General features: G+C 38.5%; 1 protein-coding gene across 1 annotated transcript in view; it reads right to left on the bottom strand.

The window, feature by feature from the left end:
* Positions 1-1502: 1502 nt before the first annotated feature.
* LOC100115952 overlaps positions 1503-25196 on the bottom strand; it is a 61450-nt gene continuing 37756 nt past the window's right edge. The window contains exons 2-6 of the mRNA XM_032599043.1: positions 15071-15223; positions 8448-8588; positions 8229-8343; positions 7917-8131; positions 1503-4811 (exon numbers count right to left, since the gene is read on the bottom strand). Of these exons, the coding sequence (XP_032454934.1) occupies positions 4543-4811; positions 7917-8131; positions 8229-8343; positions 8448-8588; positions 15071-15223 (893 nt within the window). The 3' untranslated portion in view covers positions 1503-4542. The remainder of the gene's footprint in view (positions 4812-7916; positions 8132-8228; positions 8344-8447; positions 8589-15070; positions 15224-25196) is intronic.

Here is a 25196-nt window from a genome sequence, read left to right as displayed (position 1 = left end):
CTTTAATTCTAAAAGAGTTCACAAAGAGAATGAGTTCAACAAGATGAAGTGAATAATTTCTTTTTGAAAAATAATCTTGACAATACATACAGTTTATTGCACTTTTTTATGTTCATTTGTCAATTGTATATGTTTACCCATCAATTCAATATAACATATGAAAAACATCAATTTTTTCATATAACGAACTTAATTCAACTTACCTCAAAAGTAATCTCTGAGCTTAACTTTATATTAACAAAATACATTTATAAACAAATGTTAGGCAACTGGTTGCATCTATTAAAATAGCACCAACCGTTCAAGTACTTCCCCGATAATTTTAGTTTTACTATTGAATCGTTTGGTGCTGACTTTTCGTGCGATTTCAACCAGCTGCTGAAGATTGTGTATGTATGTATATACGAATAATAATAATAATACGCATAAAAAATGTATGTTTTAGCATGATTATCTTTATTCAGTTTTCCCTTTGGCTCTCGAATCTCTTGGTAAATGATGGGTTTTGTGCATATGTTACAGTACGCAATTCTTAATTTTTTTTATTCTCGTTAAAGTTTGAACTAGTCGAGATCGTATATGATGTGTATCGAAAAACATGAATCTTAGTTGTGTCTAAAATAAAGTATATTAAAATAAAAAATAAATAATAAAAAAAAACAATATTAGGTAAAGATGCTATGTTTTTTCTTAAGAGAATATCGAGAGAGGCACTTTGCTTGGAAGCAAAGGGAATATATTCTTAAATATCTACCTTTATCATATATGTAATCTTTATAATATATATTTATTTACTTCAGTATAATATGCATAAGTATATATATTTGTTTGGTAAAAGGATTTCTAGTAATCGTGAAAATATATTTATAAAAGTCGCTTTCGCAATATATATATAATGCAGGATCGCAACAATATTATTATATATACGTATCGCAAAATTCACCCCTTCCAGTTGTATGCCTTGGTCATATTGGTTTCTTCGTCGATTGACACATGAATACACAAAAAGCTGAAGCTGGCTCAATAATGCGAAATTTGATTATCCGATTCCGAAATGGAAACCTTCCCCTAATTTCCTTTCGCAATCGGATTAGCTAATGTATACCATGGACTAAATATTCTCGCGAAAATTGTCAAGTGCAGCACGACTCGCGGCAGTCCTGCTGTCTGCACACACACACACACACACACACATGTGTATATATATATATATATATATATATATATATATATATATATATATATATATATACTGATCGACTAAAAATCAAGTGCGAATCGGTCGTTAATAAACTTTAATTCGAAGGATTAAGTTATTGGTATTTGTAATATATAAATAGTATTCATAATAAGGACAAGCCTGACGTGGTGCTGTGTAATTATTTATAATTAACTCGCGAGCTTAGTCACTCGTGCACGTATTCGCATATTATATACTTATTATTTTAGTCACGCGGACTTTCAAGAACATACTTTTTTCGATTCAATCTTTCCTTCACTTATTTTTTTATTCATTTTTTCAAAATCGAAAAATAACGCACGAAGATATTGGACCGACTTAGCGAAAAAGTTTTCCTGTTTTGAGCTAACTACTACTCACAGAACGTATTTATACGAATTACGTGTATACGTCGAAATATAGTATAGCTTAAATTTAACTCGAAACAAAGGAAACATTCGCTATCCTGGACGAGATGCGGCTCGCAATCTCGATTATCTGCCCTTCTTGTGCGCTCTTTCTCGCATTTTGTTCTGCAGTTTCTATACTTGTTCAACTGCCTTTATACGGCTACTAACTATTACAAGTAAATATACTACATATGTATACACACATATACAATAACCCTAAGCGAGTTCGACGATCGCGCTCGCGCGATCTACCCCTTAAATAGCGTACGTAATCACAGAGTAGCGCAACGACCACTATAGGTATTCATCACTATAGTTCTATTCAAATAGATTAATTAATACATTTTATACATTCTATAATGAGTATAACAAACATAAACGAGAATAGTAATAATAATACAAATAATAATAATCATAATAGCTTATAGTTGTAATATTTATGATAGGATCGTGCTATGCTTTCGTATATTTCTTGCTAATTTTATTGTAACTTGATAAACATTACGTTTAGCTTCCTATTAGTTAATTTGCTTGCCTGCATACATATATAATCTTTTCAATAACGTATTTCTCTTATATATAGAATTCATTTTATATATATATATATATATATATATATATATATATATATATGTACTGATAGCATAGGCACCGAATTGCATGTAGAGACGTAAAATGACGGTCGTGGTTATTCTTGTAATAGTTTGTTAATGTGATAGTATTTCATTATAATTAATATTTAAGGTGCGGATTAACGAAGCTTCCATTCCTTGCCTTTGTTGGCACTGTTTTTATAAATCACGGCCAATATTTGTTGCTTCTTTACCTTATACGAGACATAGATCCGTAATTATAATTTGTACGTTTTCGCATTACACGAAAAAGCAACAGAGTTATGCATTGTTTTTACTTGATCGTGTCAGTTTGTTGATTATTATAGTTTCCTTTCGTTTGAGACGAGATTATCTTTAAATACGGCGTGTTATGCAATTGATTGGAATATAGCTATCATATAAATGTTATATCTACTGTGAACCATAATATGATTTTAATATACTGTTGTGTGTTATTTATTTTTGCCACATTGCTGTTCGGATGATTAAGCTTATATCTGTCTTGTCAAGAAAAGGAAAAAATAAGATTTTACAATATTTCAGGTTGGTTCTGCATGAGTACAGCAACAATTTATGATTATCAATATTTTACGTTTTAACTTTTTTCTCGAGATGATTACTTCATTATTCTATCATGGTGATCGATACGCAAAACACTTTCGTCTGGTCCCTTTCGTATATGGTTTGTTTGCAACCGGGCGACTCGCGGATGTTTTCATTGCTTGATTTCAATCGGTTTCCTACTATTTTATTCTTTTTTCTCACATTCGCCAATCATTCGATCGATCGTCATAATCTGAATTTTCGCAACATTTCAACTTCCCTCTGATGCGCAATTATCTTACATATCGCACGGCTTCATAATAACGCGATTATTTTATTCATATATTTGTGTTCAACGTTATACGTAATGTATGGTCTACATAATATAAGACGAATCAAAAATTAAGAATAAATATTTATAGTAGTTTCGCAAAAGCATTTTTTGAAGCAATTTTCGAATAAAATAAGCATTTGTATAAGAATTTAGCAACTAGGTTTTAATAAATTTTGAAATTTTAGATTCTACGTTAAATATATAGAAGGAATATTAACTCATTGGTGTTAATTATAGACTGGAATTATAGAAAGGAACGAATAACAAATATATTCATGTGGCAGAAACAATAATAGCTATTACATAAGTAAGATGAAATATAACAACGATAATGAATTTCGATTACGCTAAACAATCTTATGCGTATAATGATACTTGTTTTTTCTTTGATTGGCTGTTGGGCTTCTTAATTATTTTTCCAATAATGGCAAGGATCGCAATCGTTATGACTAAACTTTGCCCAAAAGAAGTAAAAAAGGAGTCACAATTGATTCACAAAATTAAAATTCACATTTTTAAGTAAAGAGATCTACTAGTAAATCTTATACTGTATTTTTTATGTTTTATTTATTCTCTAAAATTCTTTTTCGTTCTCTGTTTTTTACGGTTTATATTAATGAGTTCATGAAGCGCTTTGTCACTGCATGTATACTATTTAATAGTATTCGATCACTAAATAGGTTCGAGAGATAGTGGAAAAAATGTCACTGCATGTATTTTTTATCATTGTATATCAATTTTTTTTTTCGTCCGACCTTGCTCACCGGCTAATCGTCGATTATTTATTTCTAAAGATCCTAAGATCATGGACACGCGGAAAAAGTTTCTCGTACGACGTGCATACTTTGTTTTCTTAATACATATATACAATTATAATAAATAGAAAAATGACCTGACGATCAATAAATTTTGAGTGCAATATTTACGACACTGCAGGACACGGATGATAGTTTTTTTTTATAACGATAAATCATTATCCATGCACAACATCAACTAGTACCATTTTTGTCATAACATCGATGAAGTAAAAAATTAATAAAACCTTACAGCTTAAAGCGTTCATGTACTTATTCACATACATGTGCAGTCAACGCAAATTGATTTTGCATGATTGGCAGGAGAACCGAAAGCATGTCATTTAGTATAACAAGTATAGACTCGCTCGAACAAGAAGATTCTTCCGTGTCGCTTATTAACTAGACTTACTTATACAATAATCGAGAGTAAGAAAAAGTTTCTAGTCTAAGCGTCAGTTTTGTTTATATGCGAGAATGCGAGTGTTTTGCTTCGCCTGATACAGAAGATATACAAGCAGTAGAGCTCGAGTACGCCGGGCCTCGGCGTTATAATATTTATCTTATAATTTTTTCTTTCGTATAATCTATGAGTGTGTGTATGCTTTTTAAGATGATAGCGCGTAGCTTAGGGCTTGTCTTCGAGTATTTCGACAGTGACGTTCTCCAGGACAGGGTCGCTACCAGTGACATTGTTCTGGTGGTTGGGCGGCGACTTGTTGGATTTGGCAGAAATGGCGGAGGCGTTGCCGCTGCTACCGCGACTGCCACGTCGTGAGCCCGTCCTCGATCCTGGCGACAAGGGTGTGCAATTCTCCGTTATTCGAGTATCTTGTACCGGAGCAAAAGCGAGGCATCCGCGCTTTCCTTTGTCGTTATTCAAAAGGATTTTCTCGTCTGATATGTAATAACAATAACAGATTCAATAGCGTTAATTATGAATTTTGGATGGTTTCATGTCGAATTGGTATAATTGTTTTATATATAAGTGATTGCATTTTATTATCTTAATTGGTGCGATTTTTTGGCTCAGATGCACCGACAAGGTTTTTGCAACATTCATTTGGGTGGATGTGGCACACTGATTGAGGGGATGGTTCTAACGTTATATGTTTTCTTGTAAAAAATGGCGTAACTTGTAACAAAAATAAATGTAATACATGTACTTAATTAGAAATCGATATTTGTTGATAAAAAAGGCCAATTAACATATAACGTTATCCACTGTCATATCTAACAAAACATCGAAATACAAGTACTAAAAACAGTTTGCACTATTTCACACGAGAAAATGCCATATATTTAAACAAGTTTTAAATGTATAAAATGTATATATTATACAATTTTACTAGCTCCTTAACAGATATTTATTTAGTTTCATAACGAATAATGCATTTCCTCTTTTAATACGTAAAAGTATGATCCAACAACACGTGAAACTGTTTTTGGTTATTTGTAAAATCATACTCGCATTTACCGATTTTAGATATATTAAAATTTAGAAAAAAAAATAATGCATGGATATTTTTTATTTTAAGAGATCAAAATATTTAGTTGTTACAATGAAAATCCTTTTTGATTCGACAAAGAAGCAAAAGCAAGCGCTGCTAATAGGCAATTAGCTGTGTAAAATAGTGACATTTGTTATCTAGCATAATATTGAATAACAAAAATCATGAATATTTTAACTATTAAGAATTTATCATTGAAACTAAAGACAAATTGTTCTTGACTCTGTTCAAACAATGCCTGCGTGCATACGCAGTTTATGTTACGAACATAACCGTATTTCTCTTGTGTTTAACTGCAAATAGAGATCACATTACCATCCTTTTGTAACATGTAATTATGCATCAGAAATGTCAATTCAACACGCAAGCATTTGGTTCTTCCACTTATAAATGCAATCCTCCGATCAATACGAAAAAGTAACAACCATTTTTATTTGACATTATATTATCGTAATCGCATAAAAAATATAATTATATATCCATTATTAAACTTATTATTAAATTAATTACGCGAATACCTTTAATCGCGACAATCTTAAAGAATCGTCAAATTTTCGGGTGTTTACTTTGAACATTTTTGTCTATATCTTTCATTATTGTTTCGGATCATTTCAAGTTAACAATTATTCCACAAACGATTGAAATTATCTCGTTGTTTCTTTATCAATAGTCGCAAGTTAAAAAGTCTTCACGTAGTCGATAATTATGTTCAAAATTTTCATCTATCAAAATCACAGAACAAAAATTGGGCATGCCATTCAAAAAGCCAAACACAGCTGCAAATATCTATAATTCTCTACTAAAAAAAAACTAGAATTCAACGGTCTCGAAAAACAGTAAAACGGAGAAAGTATAGAGTTTCATGTTTTCAACGACAAAGAAAAATAGAAACACCCGCACGCGGACTACACTGTGTGCGTGTGCGATGAAAAATGCAAATGGTACACATAAGGGAGTCCAGAGAACGAAGCCCATAAAAAGAGTCTGCGAATAACTGCCGGTTTCAAACTGTGAAATGAAACCAGCAACGCCAAATATAGTGTATGCATACACGCTTCTTCTTCTAAGAAACGTGCTAAAATCAATTGTTTTCTGCATTATTGAAATTTCATAAAGTATCAAACTCATTACTTATCACATTGCAAGAGCGTGAATTCGCAGCTGCTTTTCTACTCGTCGTCCCTGATGCACGACGACGTGATCTCCTTACACTGCGAGATCGCGTGATGCCATCGTCGCTGAACAAAAAAGCTCTCGGCAATGTATACGAAGCTTGCGGACATGCGGGAAAGAAAAGTCAGGGGCGGAGGAAGGAAAAGATAATATAATGCAAGAGCTACCGACTGAAAGAGAAAAAACGAGAGCTGGCACATGCATGGAAGCTTCAAAGCGGGACGCGTGCAGTGCACCTGTGTCTCTGTATTATTATACGAGCACAGCGCGCGCGTTTAGCATAAAAGCTGTCGGCACGAAAGAGAAATAGAAGAGAGAGAGAGAGAGAGAGAGAGAGAGAGAGAGAGAGAGAGAGAGAGAGAGAGAGAGAAAGCGCGCGAGTGAGCGAGTGAGAAAGAGAGAGACAGTATATTACGAGGAAATGGAATTATGAGAACGTCAGCTTGTATAGGAGCGGTTATCTCTATGCGTCTGTCCTTGTAAAAATCTGCTTTAGCTTGTTTTTGCACTATACGTGCGTCCGCGGACCGAGTCATTTTGGCTGCTTTAAAAAAGTCCGTCAATTGATTTTAAATTGCTTGAGTTTTCTCTCCGCTGTTTGCTTTTCCACGGCTGCGCTTAAAATCATTGTTATCAAATGTCACGAATGTTAGGCCGAGAATAGAATAACGACTTTAGAAGCCAAAATGACATTATTATACCAGTGTGACGTTTCTTACGCGAATCATAATGAGTCGGCCCAAAAAGTGAACGATACAATATTGAAAATAATGACCATATGAGAGATAGAGAGCTGTAAAAGTGTCGATAATAGTATATATAATAAAAAGATGGAAAAAAAACTGATATAAAACATGATTCGGATCACTTAACTAGAGCAAGTGCAGTCGGTTTTAAGAGACAGTATATAGTAGACAATATAAAATCTAGTTAGAAAATGGAAGTACAGTATAATAGAGTACCTACTTTCATACTCATTTCGTAATGAACAAGTTTGGTAAAGGTATAATAATCTATAAAGACCGAGACTGAGATAGAGAGATAGAGCGTACTATAAAAGGCGTGACTATGTCGAGAGATGAAGGAAGTCTCCGTTCTCTTGGTATACGTATTATCTCATCTAAACAACATCATAGTCATCGATAAATCATCACGGAGGGCGAAAATGGCAATCAGTCAATAAAGTAAAGTTAAGTTACATATGTATAATATACACAGTCCAGATGTACATATCTGGCGTATATATAGAGAAAGTCATTGTCAATTATATAATAAAGAACTTCGCTTGCTTAGTAAGTGAATGAATAAAAACCCGTACGGTTCACTCGCTGAGAGTGTTTCGCACCTTGCGAGGCGTTAGGCGAGTGGGCCCGCAAGGATGCCATCGAGGGCTGCCTAGACGGGCCCCGTACGCTGGCGCGCGAGCCTCGCCGCTCCTGGCCGTGTAGCAGCTTGTTTTCGCGCAGCAGCGAGACGTTCATCAGTCGGGCATTCGGCGTGTTGAAGATCGTGCGGTTTTCCCGCCAGCGAGCCCTGAAAATTCGTTCATTATGTTTATGCGTCATTCGACGAGTCTGCGAAGCATACAAGGAATGTGATAAATTATATTGGATCTCCGCGTATTACATACTTGCTGAACAGCCTCAGAACGACGCAGATGATGATGAACATCAGGGCCATCCCGGCGAGTATTCCAATCATCGCCGGGTCGATGTAGCGGAGGTCCGTCGGCTCCTTCACTTCGGCTACAGAACACAGAGAACAAATAGAAAGAATGAAATGGAGATGGTAAATCACTCATGAAATAAATATTGTCGCGAGCAACAATCCGACAGAGAATCTCGTTTACCGATGCACTGGATGGAGCCATCCTTGCCCTGAACGGGCACCTTCTCGAAAATGCAAATGCAGCGGCCGTCCCGGCATTCCGTCTGGGCGACCATCACCTCGCACTGCTCCGTGAAGAAGCATGATTCGTTGATATTCGCCGCTGTGCAAAAGAAAAGTCCCGTGAGATTCAATGTCGATCCTGCAGACAGAGCAGGTTTTATACATCAAGGTGGAATCATGTTTTCCGATCTGCTGACAGCGGTATAATGCATATTTCTTCATCTTTTTAACGATTATTTTATCGACGTATTGAAACACAGTAGCAGGAATAATGCTCTGCATCATTTCCCTAATGGTTACGTTAGTATATTTCATAGACATCAAGTGTGGAATAACGTAATATTATATGAACAAGAAATAATATCGTCGCTAAAGCGTGCATCAGCTGACAGAAAAAATTCTTTAAGCGTTTGCAGAGGCGATTCCAGGAAACGTTCTCAAAAGCTGCCCTGCATTTAACTTTTCATTTAAAAAAGCGAAAGAAATCGCTAGATCGCAATTTCTCGAGAGTGCAAAGTCTTGCCTTGAAACGACGGCACCGCAAACGAGCTTTCGCAGAGAAAAAAAGAAAGCCGCGAAAATCTGCAGCAGGAATGCTTGAGAGCCGACGAAAGTGCGCGCGCTCGACGCCCCCGCCGGGCTGGCTATATGAAATATAAGAAATGCCGCGACGCCCGTCTGTCTCCTCTATAATAAACACCTCTATACTCGCGCTTAATACTGAAATACGACCTGCGCTATATCCTCGTTTTTTTTCTGCGCGCATCGTGTGCAGCTTCTACGCACGCGCGCGCACACACACACACACAACTATGCATCGTTGCGCCTTTGTGACCACCCATTTTAATCATTATACTCGGCCGACAGATTTATCCCGTAAGCAATTGACCAAATGTGAAAACAGAATCGAATTTTCCGAATGCGATGGTGAAACGATTCAACGAGCTGCGCGGGAGCTACAATTACGCCGGTGCATCTTCTTTCTATGCAGTTGTGGATTATTCATGGATCATATCTTTCGACCTAATTGATTTATTAAACGCGGCTGTGACGGGGCGACCGGATCGGAACGCGGTTTATTAATATTTTATCAATTATTGCGTTTTTGTCTCTTTTCAATTCTATGCAAATTGATGCTAATAACGTTCGACCGCATTGTGTATTCATACGTATATGATCATGGCGGCAGTGTTTGGACTATGCTGAAAATGTTGATACAGTTTTAAAAGTTTTTGTATTAAGATCACATTTTGTGCAACTATAAATTATTCCGCAAAAAGCAATCATACCATGGCAAGCAGGCTTTCCTGCAATTAATAATTGGTCTTGTAATTGGTCTTATCTCATCAAATTAAATCGCAGTATCGGTTAGCTGTGTGGCATGACTAGCTAAACGTGACAGCTATTAAATTATGCACGTAATCGGAGAGAGCGACTCTCCGCCGTAGACCGTCACGTTGCGCATGTATCGATGCGACGCATAACTGAATATACCTTATACTAAACAGACTAAAAGATAATGAGCTTTGAGAACTGATCCAGCATTAGCTCATATAGTTATTCTTTCAAATGCATAATCCTATAACAATGATTACTGTATACTCGTCGCAATGTCGGTGATTGTATTTTTGACGAAATACATACGTGTACCAGTTGCCGCATACCTATAACATTTTATTCATAGCGTTAGCCGCCAAGAATACAGAATACCCTCACAGCGAACACCCTAACAACAACGTCTGATGGAGGAAAAAACTCGCAAACTCAATAATGCTAAAAGTTTGATGGCGCACTGCTTTACATTTTACTTACGCTGCTACCACTCTCGAGAGCTTCTGGAAACTCATTCAAGCTTATCGCAGCTGCACCCTAAGCGTATATACGTATATATACGCGCGAAATCGAGGTCAAGAGGTAAGAATCGAACTATACGTTCTTCAAAGTTATAACGTAATCAGGATTAAGACTCGATCCGATATCGGGGCGCACTGCGAATCTCAATTGATTCCAGAAATCTGATGAATATGTATTTAAGGCGAGCCAAATTATCCGATAATGTTTGTTTACTACGATGAGAGTATACAAGCAGGCTCGCCACTTTCAATTCCTGTAGCACTATTGTAATGCAAAGATAGTAGCCCGACTTACTCATAAATCGATGTCGAAAAATGTTAGGAGCACATATCACTTCAGCAGAAGCCGGGACTCTAAGTTTCTAATTGCTCTTATACTTACACGTACGCTTCGCGAGCAAACTCTTGTATAAGTATTATATACGCGCTCAAGACACGAGTAGAAACGAGAGGTAAGGGAAAACCAAGAACTAATGTAATAAACGCATTTTATTTTTATTGTTGATGAAGAGTGAAGTATATCGTATCGATTCAGTAGTACAAGTCAGTTGCAGTAAGACTTATGCGTAGCCGGTTCAAACGACGACAGTGAGTAAATACCTGGTCGGCACACAATCACAAAGTTATCTTTCGCGCCTCAAAATAACTCGCCTCTCGAGTCTCGCCAGTATAATAGCTACGAGCTACCCAATCAATCACCAAAACCCAATGAAATAAACAACAAGCAAACTTTCCCATTCCTCGATACACATCGCGATATCTCTCCCTGCACTGCATCCACTCGATAATCGATTTATCGCCTTTTTGGCCGTCGGAGAGTATATCTCCGACAGAGAGATATACACAGATACACAAACCAACGTTGAGCTGGAAAATTGAAAATTGAACCGCCACATGGTGGTGGAGTGGCTCCTCTTGTCGCGCACTTATCGAAATCTCTGGCATAGCCGTCGCCGCCTGGCAGAGCGCTGGCTATTCTCGAGACACGAACTCCCCAGTCCCCATTCCTCGCCGCTGCGGGAAGACCTCTATTGTCCCTCGGCGGATGTCGAAGGAGCAGCTCGCGCCTGTGTGTGCGCGCGCGCACGGCAAACGATGCAAGCCCGAGAGGCTAAATGAGCCTGACAGAGATGGAAGAGAGCTAAACCAAGGGACTTGGCCGGCTGATAGAACAAGAAGGAAAACAATGGGGTAACAGGAGGGAAAGAGACGGATGAAAGACGAGCGATGGTGCACGAGGAATGTGACGATGAAGAAGAAAACGTATAATGAAGAATGAGCATTTCCTTCCTGACTGCGTTATTACGCGCGGAATTAAGGAGAGAACGACCTAAAAGTAGCGTCTTTACTACACTAGGAATGAAGGCGCGCTTCGCGCGCTCCTTATTCTATCTATGTCTAATAACCCTGGTAGAAAAAACAACATAAGTTTTGGGTACACTAATTTCTGCTAATATTTTTACCATATTACCTACCATATGTTACCATATTCTGTAATACTTTTAATATAAATATATTAACAACGCCCAAAGTCGTTGTCGTTAAGGTCTGAGAAGTGAATTTGAAGAAAAGTTCAGTAGAAGAGTCAGTGAGTATAAGCCTATTATTACAACCCTATTCATTTGCATTGTAAAAAAGCTAGGCAATTGAAATTTTACACAGATACTTGATATGCTACCTATAAAAACATGTAATCCAGATGATTTTAATTTAACTGTTTTCATTCATATTTTCACATTGAGGCACATGTGAATTTTTTAATTTGGCGGGTCACATTTTGCTTATAGGCAATTACGCAGTAAATACTATCTCTAGCACATTGTATTTTTGGTTTTCAGGTATTTTTACATGAAGAAAGTGATAAATATTTTGCCTTTCTTGTCAAGACATTAATAAGAATTTTAACTCTTAACAGTCGTGAGAGATTTTGAGATCGATGCCTATTTCTCTATTTTTGCATTTGCTCTCATTCGAAAACTAACGGGTCTAGAGAGCACATATTTTACATATAGATTTATTTTGTGTCAATGAAACAATATACAAAGTTCAATTAACCTTAACTGAAATACTTTTTATTTCGATTCCGACACTGATGTGAATAACTTATACGACTAAATAATTATCATGGGTGTTGAAGTCGAAATCAAAAGTATTTCAGTTAAGGTCAATTCAACTTTAAATATTTTCACAACCAAAACAGAAATATATATGCAAAAAATGAGCTCTCTAGAAATTAGTTTTTAAATGAGAGCAAATGCAATGCAATGGAAAAATCTCAAAATCTCTCACAACTATTAAAAGTAAATATTCTCATTAATGCCTTAACAAAAAAGCCAAAATATTTATCATTTTCTCCAGGTAAAAATACACTGGAAACCGGAAATACAATGTGCTAGAGATAGTAGTTACTGCGTGACTGTCTATAAGCAAAATGTGAGCCGCTAAATTAAAAAATTCACATTGCCGTTGGTGTAAAAATATGAATGAAAACAGTTTAATTATCTAGATTACATATTTTAAAATTTAAAGGGCATTGTAGTGATAAACTCAAATTCACTGACTCGGATACTGAACTTTTCTTTAAATTCACTTCTTAAACCTCACCGTGGGCGACTTTGGGCACGGAGACACAATATATCTTTATACTTTTTATTCTTTTAATTGCACTTCTCACTTATATTAAAAAAAAACTAAATAACACACACACACACACACACACACATTATTACCTACTTCAAATAGGGTTAGGGTGACACTTTTCAATGCACATGTTTCAATACTACACTTTTGGTAATGATTAATTTATCAAGATTTCTTGTTGGTAATATTGCATATATTTTTTTCTGAATCCGCTATTCAGATTTCATACTATTTAACCTCGTTTCATTTTATTTTAAACACCTGAAAAATTTCTACGGTTATGACTGTTATGAGGGTTATGAATTTAAAGCGTGCGGGTTCTCATCTGTTACCTAGGCAACCGACCATAGCAACCAATCAGAATCACGTATTAAAGGCTTCACAACCAAGTCCATCATTTTTTTAAGAGAGGATAAGGAATATTCAAATGTGATGGAGCAATTCAGGGAATGAAATCGCAAAGGAGTTGCAGGTATAATGAGTCGACGCGAGCGAGAGAGGAAAAGTACAAAGAAGAGCGACCCCGCGTATATGTATATATGCGAACTGCGCTCACAAGTTCACGTGCATTTGGCATAGTTATGTAGCACGGAAAATGAGCTGCACTATTTTCTCTTTTGAAACGCGGCCGCGCTTGTGTTAGCCGAAAGGCGGCCTAATATCTCGATTAACTTGTACACGATCTGGACGCGAGCTTAATCGAGTGAAAAATTACAGCCTGCGAGAGACGATAAAGCTCTATACGCGTGCACGCGCATCGTTGAACGCCTTCAGCTCTTACCGTCGAGCTTGCCCGATTCTCTCCTATAGCAATCGGAAACCAAAAGACAGACAGGCTGCAGCGCGCCGATCAAAAACAAGGCTTCTGTAATAGGAGCCGGGTAATTTGAGCAGACCGTTCAATTATCGTGGGCCGATTGTCCGGAACGGAAGAGCCGAGGCATCAGCAGCACACAATATAAACACATCGCTTAAGTGTATATATATATATATATATATATATATATATATATATACAGGCGCGTGCATCACACATGATACGCCTCTTCCTCAAAATCCAGCGAAGAGGCGCGAGCGAGCGGCTTGGATCGATTTGCTAGAGTTTGCGTTCCCTCTCGCGTTATTCGGCCGAATAAGTAGCTGTGCAGCGCAGCCGCTGTGCCTGACGTATCGCCGATCCCGAGTGAGGCGTTAATTAAAACCCCCAGGCTACTTGTAAGAAGCTCAATTAAGCGATGACCCGGCATCGTGACATCCACGCTCTACAGTTCCTGTTTACTGCTCTATGTACACGTGTATAGCGGTGCACTTGTCGTGCATGTGTATAAGACGCAGTGCAGATGCAGAGCAATTGGCACGCGTATACTGCCGAGACTACTGGATGATTCTGCTTGAGGAGCTGGAAGGATGAAGGGAACTAGACATCCGGCAAAGAGAGAGCTGATCTCAGGATTACGACGTTTGAAGATTATTAGGTGTCGCCTCGCGGTTCTAGGCTTAGTTATACGTGTTTGGAATGACGAATGGAAGAGGGCGAGGAGCATCAGGTATGTAATAGGAAGTACGCTTGTTTTGTTATGCAATTGACAATAATAACATAATATTATATGAAGTAAAAATGTCGCGTCTAATCCCCTTTTTCGCGGATGTGATACCTACGTGCCATCAGAGTAATATTGGAGTGGTGTGTGCGGGTGCACTATATTCCCGGTGTGACCTTAGTGCCGTTAATATTTTTAGTAAGTCAGTGTCTGGAAGGCAATTCGGTAAAGTCAACAGTTCAGAATTTAGCGATTCTTTTTTGAAAAAAAAAAATTTGACTAACTTATGAAAATCATATTTTAAGTAAAACGTTTTCGACGCATCCAACGAATCTTCAAATGCTCCATCTATGCAAATACGCCTCAGCTATCGATGGCTAACTCAAACAGACCAGACCAGCTGGCGGAGAATAAATTCTGACGCAAAGAGTTGAGAGCTCCAAAGTATAGAGGGGAAGAGAGAGAAAGAGAGAGAGAGAGAGAGAGAGAGAGAGAGAGAGAGAGAGAGAGAGAGAGAGAGGCATAAGGTATTGGATAAGAAAACTCACAGTGTCCGCATTTGTCGATGTGGTTGGTCGCGTGAAATTCTTCCCTGCAGAGGCACTTCTTAGCCTTGGGGTCGCAGTAAGAACCGTCGAAGCCGCATTCGCGATCTTCCTTGCAATCGTCGCTGAACTTCTTTGTGCCTCGCTCCGACAAGTCTGCAAAAATTTCAATCCCTTCAGTTTCAGCCTTGTTCATCCGCTGCACGCGAGCCGACTTTCTTTTCGCGCTTTATTTCAATATTAGTGCGAGGCGAGAAAGATCTCACGCGAAATCGAGTAAAGTTGCCAGATTGTTCTTCAGATGTTTGTGTTTCGCTTATAAAAATCTAACCCGAATAACGAGAGGATTTCGAACAAATGATTGCTATCAAAATCTAGAGAGCGTCCAGTTGAACATTTGTAAGTACAAAAAGCTGTATAAGCTGTACTGTGGTATGATCACTGATTACATAAATGTGGGTATTTATCTCCCTAATCCGGTATAATGGTCGAAAGAGCGTAGGAAATCCCGAAGTAATGTAGGTATCATGATGCTCTCGAAGCTTTTACTACTCTAGTAAGTTAATTAAAATGTTAATTTTTATGCGGGACTTTTTACTATTTATAGCTATTCCTCTTTAATTCCGTTGTTCGGTTGAGCAGTTCAGCTTTAACATACGTTACAACTGTAGTTTTATCGTAGCCTACGCCTTCCTCGGGCGGTAACTTTGCTCAAATCATTTCGCTGCAAATTTTGGTATGGTTTCTAACGCAAAAGTTAATAAACAAACAAGATAGTGTACGCAAAAAAGGATGCAAAATATTTATCTAACAATCTTGAAAAACGATACTCTGGAGAGTACGTTCTAGAGAGAAAAATACTCTGAACGGATGGTAGAGCTATAGTTTCAGGAAATAACGGGAATCAATTGAGCTCTGTTCAAATATTTTCACACTCGATTTACATAGAAACATTCCTGCACGGTGTCGGATGAAACACCCTTAAAGCAATACCGTGAGTGCATTTTTCTGTTGTTAATCGTAAGTACTTAACGCTTTATTTTGATTATTATTATTTTAGAATAATCTAACAAAATCGTGTGAAAAATACCTAGAAACATTCGAAAAAGAGTGCATATTATAATTTTTTTTGTTTCAAATATTTAGAAGCAAAAAAATTCCGAGTTTCAGTGTACACTTGCCCCAAACCGAAATTGTGTATGCAAGATGCAAGTCCTTTGGTTTCGACCTTTCTCTTGGTGCAAATACAGAAAAAGGTCTGCGAGTTTTAAATAGTTTTTTTCGGAAAGATAATAGTGAGTTTTTTGCTCTCGGCGACTCTAGTTTTAAAGCCAAGATAAGAGAAAAAGATCTTGAAGCCTGTTGCGTATAGCATGCAACCGAGAAATATCCGTGTTTAGTTCTGACCTAGTTAAGAATTGTCGCAGCTAAAATATTTACTAGCAAAATATAGCACTGATGTATTTTTGATACTTATATGAATAGAATCTACATACGTGTACATTCCTTCGATTATATTTTAATAAGGATTCCCACGATATTTTAAGTAGTTTTTATTTCGGTTCTTAATTTTTTTCTTTTATTACGTTCAAATAATACGAACATCCAACTTATTATGAAGAATATAAAGGCAGATTTTTAAAAATTTAATGCAACACCCCGGCGAAACACGACTTTACTCTCTCGGATTTTCTTCGTCTCTATTCGCTCTAAGTCTTCGATCGAGTAAATTCACGTGCAACACATTCTATACACACAAAAAAGTTTTTCCTTTTTATTGTACAATACGGCGGAAGAAAATGTCTATTGTAGTTGGTTCAGTTTATTTTGCTGATCAGAAAGCTACTGACTCTACATACTGATCACCAGACTTCAGACTTGCAGCTTGACGAAAGCGTGTTATCGCGTCAGCGATAAAGTTCTTTCAACGGTTGTACTTGTGATTTGGAGAAAATACTGAGTTTAAGGCAACGTCATCTCTATAGATGTGACTGTTGGACACGGAGGATAGAACAAACAAAGCAATGATGATTTTTCAATTAAATCTACCACCGATACCACCGCATGAAAAGACTTGTGCACAACTGCATAATACAATGACAAAGATAGGCCGCGCAACGAAGAAATACGGCAGCCACAGGCGAAAACTGCGCGGTTTTGGTAGCTCTTGCTCGGGGCGACATTGATAGTTGGACGTTTAAACAACCTCACGAGTCGTAAACGTCGACAAGTCCTAAGACGACGTCTTCTGCAGGCTATCTCGACCAAAATTTACGAGTGCGTTATTTCGCATAGAGCTTGCCTGAGTTTCCGTGAATCCCACGCTTAAAATATAAATTTCACTCAGAGGTGACATTTCGAAGCTGAAAATCGATCGAGCGTGAAAAAAGTATTCTGCTACGACGCTTCGCGTTATTATTCCAATCTGAAAGAAATATCCGACGAATGCGACTCAAAGCACAGATGAGAAGAGTAAAGTTCTCGAAATCAGGAGTTAGTGCGTCCGCGGAAATCCTCGAATTACGTCGCTGCACACAGCGACGTACAATCCACACGTCTATAAATTGCAATCAAGCAAAGGGATCTTGCAGTCGCGGGACAAAGGCAAAGGAAACGCGATCGCCACGTAATACCCCGCCTCGATTGCGCTCACTCGCATTATATGCGGCTTTCATCTATGTACGCGCGCGCAGTCTTGTAATATCAAAGGCCCGAAAAGAAAAAAAGCTGCGTCTCCGACCAGCTCGCCGAAAAAGGAGCGCTTTGTCAAAGAAACCCCTCGCGTGATTCCGCTCTTTTCTCTTCCAATACACCCATACATGTCGGACACTTATAGATGCATGAGGTATTACACGAAATGTTTTCTCCGAGTATAAGGTTGCACTTATACACATATATGCGAGTACACGTGTAAACCGGCGAATCTCTCGCACGTCGAACGTAAACGATCGCGTTAGTCGGTTCGCGTTTTCACGTCTCGGCTGTGCTGCATGCGAGGCACGTATTCAGCGAGCAGCGTGCATTGCGTTACAGTACATACGCTAATAAGAGGCTCGCGCGCGCGCTCCGGCTTTTCCGGACGATCGCACACAGCGTTGTATACAGCTATCTACCGCGGGAGCTTTTAGTCGCGCGCGCATTACATAGTTTATTGCGAGGCACGCGTTGCGTCAAGAGTGAATTATACACGGCTGAGTGCACGAGCCAGTGGTTGCTTTGCGGCGATGCTCTTTTTGACGGCACAGCTTGCGAGTGGCTACAAACAGGGAAATGCGCGGGTGTTCTCGGTCGGCTTTATTTGTGGCTGCGATGGATTTGAATGATTGATGACTGGTTTGGCATGAGCCTGAGCAAGTGTGATTATTCTGCTTGATGAATTTGCCTGGCTGTCCTTGTCTGCGTACATTTTAAGTGATGTATTACCTTCAAAGTCGGTTATTAATCAAATTTTATTTTTCATATACGATGGGCTCTTTTTGCCTTGGATTCGACGACGCGCGAAATGTCGCAATTTGAATTGCCAATATCTCTTTTAGCGTGGAACGCTGATTATACATTCAGATCTTGGATTTTTTCCCCAAAAATCTGCAGCCACGAAAGTATATAGCCGCCGGAAATGCAGATAGCAACATATTTTCTCGCCCAAAACGACGGTCCCCGCCGGCTTTGTAACGAATCTGCGAGTTCGTGTATATAGGAAAGCGTCGATTGGTTCGATTTGCGACCGATATTGAAATGTCCATAATTCATATGGCGCCTACTGCAGCCCCGAGCGTCTGCCGTCGTCATGCCGCAATGACGATCGCCAACGAAGATAATCTGGATCTGTCGGATCAGTTCGCAGTCCAAATAAAAAAAGTTTTATATCTCTTCCGCATACATATATATATATATATATATATATATATATATATATATATATATATCTGAATAGCTTGACAGTATAGATTCGTATAAGAGCTTGATTGGCTAATTCATGCATTGATCGCGTCATTCGTCTGTCAGCAAAACTCTTACAAAGGCCTCTCGTGCGTTATTACTCATTCATAATTTCAATGGTGTGTCAATAAGTCCAATAACAGATCATCGAACAAAATATGTATTTACTATTCATGTATGATAATATCGACTACATCGATTACCATGCATGCCGCAACATGAGCGCACGACCAAAACACGAGACTAAATCGATGATATGTGGAATGCATTCAGATAACGGATTAAACGAAATCATAGCTAGAGAACCTAAAATACTGTACTCTCGTGCATGTTTCGTATAATTTTTTCTATCATAAATATTTTCCAAAAAGAAGTCGGATTCGAAAGCTTTTACAGACACTATATAAAACCATTCGTATATCTGTACCCTGGTAGAAAATTAAGCAGTAAAACTGGTCAGAAGACTAGTGACTGGCCCGTTCAGAACATGATCACTGCTAAAGCGCTGACTGGGCACAGCTATAAGATTCTGAATTATTCGAAACGTAAATAATAAAGCAATTAACCTCGAAAAATATGTACATATATACATGCTGTGTTACGTGTTGTCTTTATATGCTTTCATTTGTTTAAGACAGAAACATGTACCTAGAGGTGAATTTTAAACAATACGTCAACAGGAATTGGAAGTAAAAAAATTCCAATCGTCGGGTTACATAACCTTCAAAAATCTGTACTTGCGGAATACTTAATTTTGTATCAGTTAAAATACAAAGGCCGGGCCTTAAACATATATAAGCTTTTTCATTAGTTTCATGAGTATGCTCCAAATCGTTTACTTGTTTCTATTCTACTCGACAGTCCTTAGCCAGTGGCATAGTAAAAAATCTGACGAAAATCGCATGACTACTAGCGAGTCACTGTTGAACTCACTGGCTAGTTTCTTTTAAACTGGGCATGGACTGACAAGCTACTACAGAACGATTCTACTAGAGTGAAGTTATTTACAAATATTTTGAATAGCTGACACGTTCTGATACATTTAAATTTATAAGTAAATAAAACTCAAACTCATACGATAAATATACGATATATAAAAGTGAAACGTGAAAAGTAAACTTTAAGTCAAAGCGTATAGAGTTAGAAAAACGCTTTCTATGGGCTGTCTGTCTCATCTTTAGACTTAATTATTTTTAAATGAGCTTTTTTCGTACTTATCCTACATATCATTGATTACTTTTGCTAATAAAATTATATCTGTTTGATATACTATAATAAAGTCCATGACACAACTTTTTGTATCTGCGAAAAGCTGTCAGCATTCAAAATTACATAAATTTCTCTATGTAACAAAATATGCAGTGTACATTGTTGTAGATGATGGATATATGGATTTAGGTGAAGTTAGCTTCGGCATATTGGGAGCGTGCTTGTGCATATACGAGATGTTCCAGTCACTACAGATGTTTGTATGTGGATCAGAAAGCTCAAAACGTTCCATATTTACATACGGAAAACGACAGCGAATATGCTATTTGATAAAACTAAAATATATTTAAAGCATGAAATGAATCGTTCAACGGATCAATTGAATGATCGTACAAGGCGTCATTTGTATTGGAAAAATATTCTCGATGTTTTTATAAAAAAAACTCACATTTGAATTTAAGTATTTGTATACGTGTAAGTATGACAAATAAATATTTCTGAGAAAAGAATGTAAGAAGCCAATGCGTAGCACTTAAATAGTACATTACAATACGTGTGACTTAAATGGTTCTTTTTTTACACGGCGCAGTTAGCACCCGAGCTCAGCGAGTATCGTATAAAATTTTATAGTACAGACTGCTAAAATCCGCAAGTCTCGCCTATTCGTGACTAAAGTAGTCCTTATTTGCACCGTGAGGTTAGCGCACGAGCGTAGCGAGTGTGATAAACACGGTGCAAAAAAGGACTACTTTAGTCACAGATAGGCGTGACTTAACAGCGGATTTTAGCCACACTGTGCTATAAATGTAATGTAAACGTGTAAATATTATGAAATATCATCAATAGTTTACAACTGGAATAAGTGTTCACCTGCAATAACATTTAATTATGACGGATGCTTCACATAATTCAACATTTTTTTTTTTTAAGTGGCATTTGGAAGTCGAAAGTTCATCGCCTCATCTACGCAAGCCTTCCACGCTGCCCTATCTTGTGTCAACCCCACCCAAGATGCACCTCTCCGATCGACACCCACCCGTCCTATTTCTACTAGATCCGCTTTTACGTTGTCCTCCCATCTACGTCTAGGTCTACCTAGAGGTCGCGTTACCATCGGCCTGCCCTTCATGACACGCGCTGCCGTACGGTCGTCTCCCATTCTCGCTACGTGCCCTGCCCATCCCAATCTGCGCGATTTTATTATTCTGTTAATATTTGGTGACGCGTACAGATTGTGTAACTCATCATTGTGTAGTCTCCTCCATTCCACGGTTTCCTCATCTTTCTTCGGCCCGTATATTTTTCGCAAGACTTTATTTTCAAATACCCTAAAACGGTTGTCCGCCTGCTTAGTGAGAGCCCACGTTTCGCACCCGTACAGAACCACCGGCAGTATTATTGTCCTGTATATTCTTATTTTAACGTTTTTAGAGAACAGCCTCGACTTAAGTAAATTACTCACGGCGTAGAAGCAAGCATTACCCGAATGGAGTCTCTTATTTATTTCGACATTAATCTCGTTTCTATCATTTATGGTCGTACCCAGATACCTGAATTCGCTAACCTTTTCAAAAGTAAAATTCCCAACTCTGAGATCTTCCTCCCCTCTGCAGATGCCTAGCTTATCCACAATCATGTACTTTGTTTTTGATTCACTCACTTCTAACCCTGTATACTCCACCGCTTTTATGAGGATTTCCGCGTTTCTTGCTACCGTTTCCCTACAATCCCCCAGTATATCCAAATCATCTGCGTAGCCTAGTATCTGCGTTGTTCCATTAAGCGTTGCGCCCAGCTGGCTAACCTGCATTTTTCTAACGGCATACTCTAACGTTAAGTTGAACAGCACCGTAGAGAGCCCATCCCCTTGTTTTAAACCATCGCGTATCATGAAGGGTTCTGATACATTACCGCCTACTCGGACCTCTCCCGTGCTTCCGTTCAGACATATTTGAATTAATCTCACGAGTTTTTTCGGTACACCGAGAAGTACTAGAATTTGATACATTTTGCTTCGCTTAATAGAGTCGTACGCTTTTTTAAAATCTATAAATAATTGGTGTATGTTTTCGCAAAATTCCCACTTTTTCTCTAACAACTGTCTTATGGTAAACATTTGATCGCTCGTCGATCTGTTGCGCCGAAATCCGCACTGATAATCTCCTACTATATCTTCCGCAAATGGAGTGAGTCTAGATTGTATTACGTTTGACAGAACTTTGTAGCACGTTGCTAAAAGTGAGATACCCCTATAGTTATTGCAGTCCGTCTTATCCCCCTTTTTAAAAATCGGTATAATGATAGATTCCTTCCAATTTTCGGGTATTGTTTCATTTTTCCAGATAGCACATACTAGTTTATAGATTTTGAAAGTGAGCTCGACGCCCCCATATTTGAGTAACTCAGCTGGTATAGAGTCATTTCCCGCGGCTTTGTTGTTTTTTAGTTTTTTAATCGCGGCCTCTACTTCTTGGTAGCTCGGTTCCTCCACGTGGAGTTCAGCAGTGTGAATTTCGTCCCTTAATTCTTCGCTATTTTCGTGCACGTTTAATAATTTATCGAAATAATTCTTCCACAGCGACAGTAATTCGTTGTCATTTGTTACGAGGTCCCCGTTTTCGTCCATCATCAATTGCGCTCTACTCCTAAAATCCTTTCTGATGGCGTTAATCCCTCTGTACATTTCGCGGGGGTTATTTTCCTTACTGTTAGTTTCTATTCTCCTAATAAGATTCTTTTGATACTCCCGCTTCTTATTTCTGTAGATCGCGCTCGTCTGTTTCCTTACGTTAGAATACTCTTCTACGGTCCTATCGCTTCTATTTTGTAAGCTATCTAATTTAGCCTTTTTGCGCCTTTCAAACCAGAGTTCGCACTCTTCGTCAAACCATGGTTTGCTCTTTAGCTTTTTCTTTTTATCCAGTACTTTCTTCGCGGCCTCTTTTACCGTTTTTTCGATGTCCCCCCATAAGATATTCGGTTCGTCATTCCCCTCCGGCGATGTGTTTGCTTCTTCAAGTGCCTGAAACCTGTTATTAATTTCTATCTGGTACTAATTCGCTCTGTTCTATCTCGTAGCTTCTCAATATCGAAGCTTTCTACCTTGTTTGCTCGCTTACTATTTTGATTCGCTACTAGTCTAGCTCTTAATTTGGCTACTACTAGGAAGTGGTCCGAGTCGCTATCTGCCCCTCTGTAAGCCCTTACGTCGAGAACGTTAGTATGACGTCTTTTTTCAATGAGGAAATGATCAATTTGGTTCTGTGTGGCCCCGTCCGGCGATGTCCACGTTGCCTTATGTGTATCCTTGTGCTTAAAACACGTTTTGATCATAAGATCTTTTGCCGCCGCGAAATTTATGACCCTAATACCGTTATCATTGCTGGCTTCGTGCAGGCTTTCCTTCCCTATAGTAGGCCTAAACATTTCCTCCCTACCTATTTTAGCATTGAAATCGCCTAATACTATTCGTGTGTCGTAAGACGCGAACTGGTCGATTACCTGCTCTAAAGTTTCGTAATAGAGATCCTCAGCTTCTTCTTCTTTGTCCTCCGTAGGACAGTGTACATTAATAAATACATATCTATACCATTCACCTTCGATAATGATGTACGAGAGCCTATCATTGACGGATTTGAAACTTTTAACCGAATGTATGATGCTTTTGCTTACGAGAAATCCGGTGCCTAGAGATCCCCCACTCCCGGCCCCATACAGGTACGTGAATAGTACTCCGCCATCTGGCCACCGCGATTCCTGTATTGCTACCAAATCTAGATTGTACCTATCAGCTTCCTTTACGAGTTCCTTAAACGCGCCTGCTCTGTATAGAGTGCGAACATTCCAAGTTCCGACCCTTAATTCCCTTTTGGTTCAGATTTGATTTTTTTGAGCCATGATAGTATGTTAAACCCGCGCGCTTCGGATCCTGTTCCGATCGCAGGTGAGACCACCGTTCTAGAGGTGATAACCCCCATACCTCTCTAGAAGTAAGTATGAGAGCTTTCTGACTTTGACGAGGACAGTGTCAACTCGTCGTCAGACACACTACGGTTTCATTCTCGCATCCTAACGCCCCCCTGCAAGGCAGCGCGCCTTCGCTGGCATCGTTACCGCGTAAGACCAGGTGACGAATAATTCTACACATGTCCCTTTCGGGGCAGTTGTCATCGCTCCCGCATCCTCCTCGGCAGCAGGATTTTTGCCCATTTTTGTAATGTGTGATGAAAGAGATAGATTGAGAGATAAGAGATAATGTGAAGTGTTTTTTTTTTGTTGTGGTGCTTGCGTAGTGTTTCTAGATGAATGCGTTCGACAGTGTAGGCTCATCACACCCACGCCTGTTCCTATCGGCTGTGCGCGGCTGCTTATTCAATTTATTCGCAGCTAACCTCTTTCTCAGGGGCTGTTCCTCTATCCGCAACCTAAGGACGCGCTGTGTAGTGGTGATAGGCACCCACCCGTTCGATCTGGACGACAACGCCCAAGACCCGCTTAGGGTAGCGGCATTGTAACAGCACATAATTCAACAATACCCAAAAATAATATTTGAATATTAATTAATTAGAATAATGTTCCCGAAACACTTCATTCCCATTAAAGCAAACATGTCGAACGATGTATTGAGCAATAAAATGTATCATGTAAATATTGACTGTGAATTTATAAACTCAAATAAATAACACTAGCTCACCTTTGTTCGCATGCCTCTGATATGCATATGCCGCAAAAGATATAAAATATAGCATCCACATCACAATGTGAGCTCAGCGTTGAATGCTACTAAATATTTCAAATTTTCATCAAATACAAGACATGCATGATTGTTTGCCAATAATGGTTTCACTGCATAATATATTAAACCCAGCCAAAACGTCTTAATAATTAATCCGTCGAAATAAAAGCTTAACGTATAAGAAAGGCATCGAACTCCCCGAACGCAAACTCGCAACCGGTAATCTATAATCCGGAATTAGCACCC

The sequence above is a fragment of the Nasonia vitripennis genome, chromosome 4 (assembly GCF_009193385.2).
Source record: "Nasonia vitripennis strain AsymCx chromosome 4, Nvit_psr_1.1, whole genome shotgun sequence".
Taxonomy (NCBI): Eukaryota; Metazoa; Arthropoda; class Insecta; order Hymenoptera; family Pteromalidae; genus Nasonia; species Nasonia vitripennis.
The sequence above is the reverse complement of the archived record's forward strand: the minus strand, read 5'-3'. Positions and strand labels throughout refer to the sequence as shown.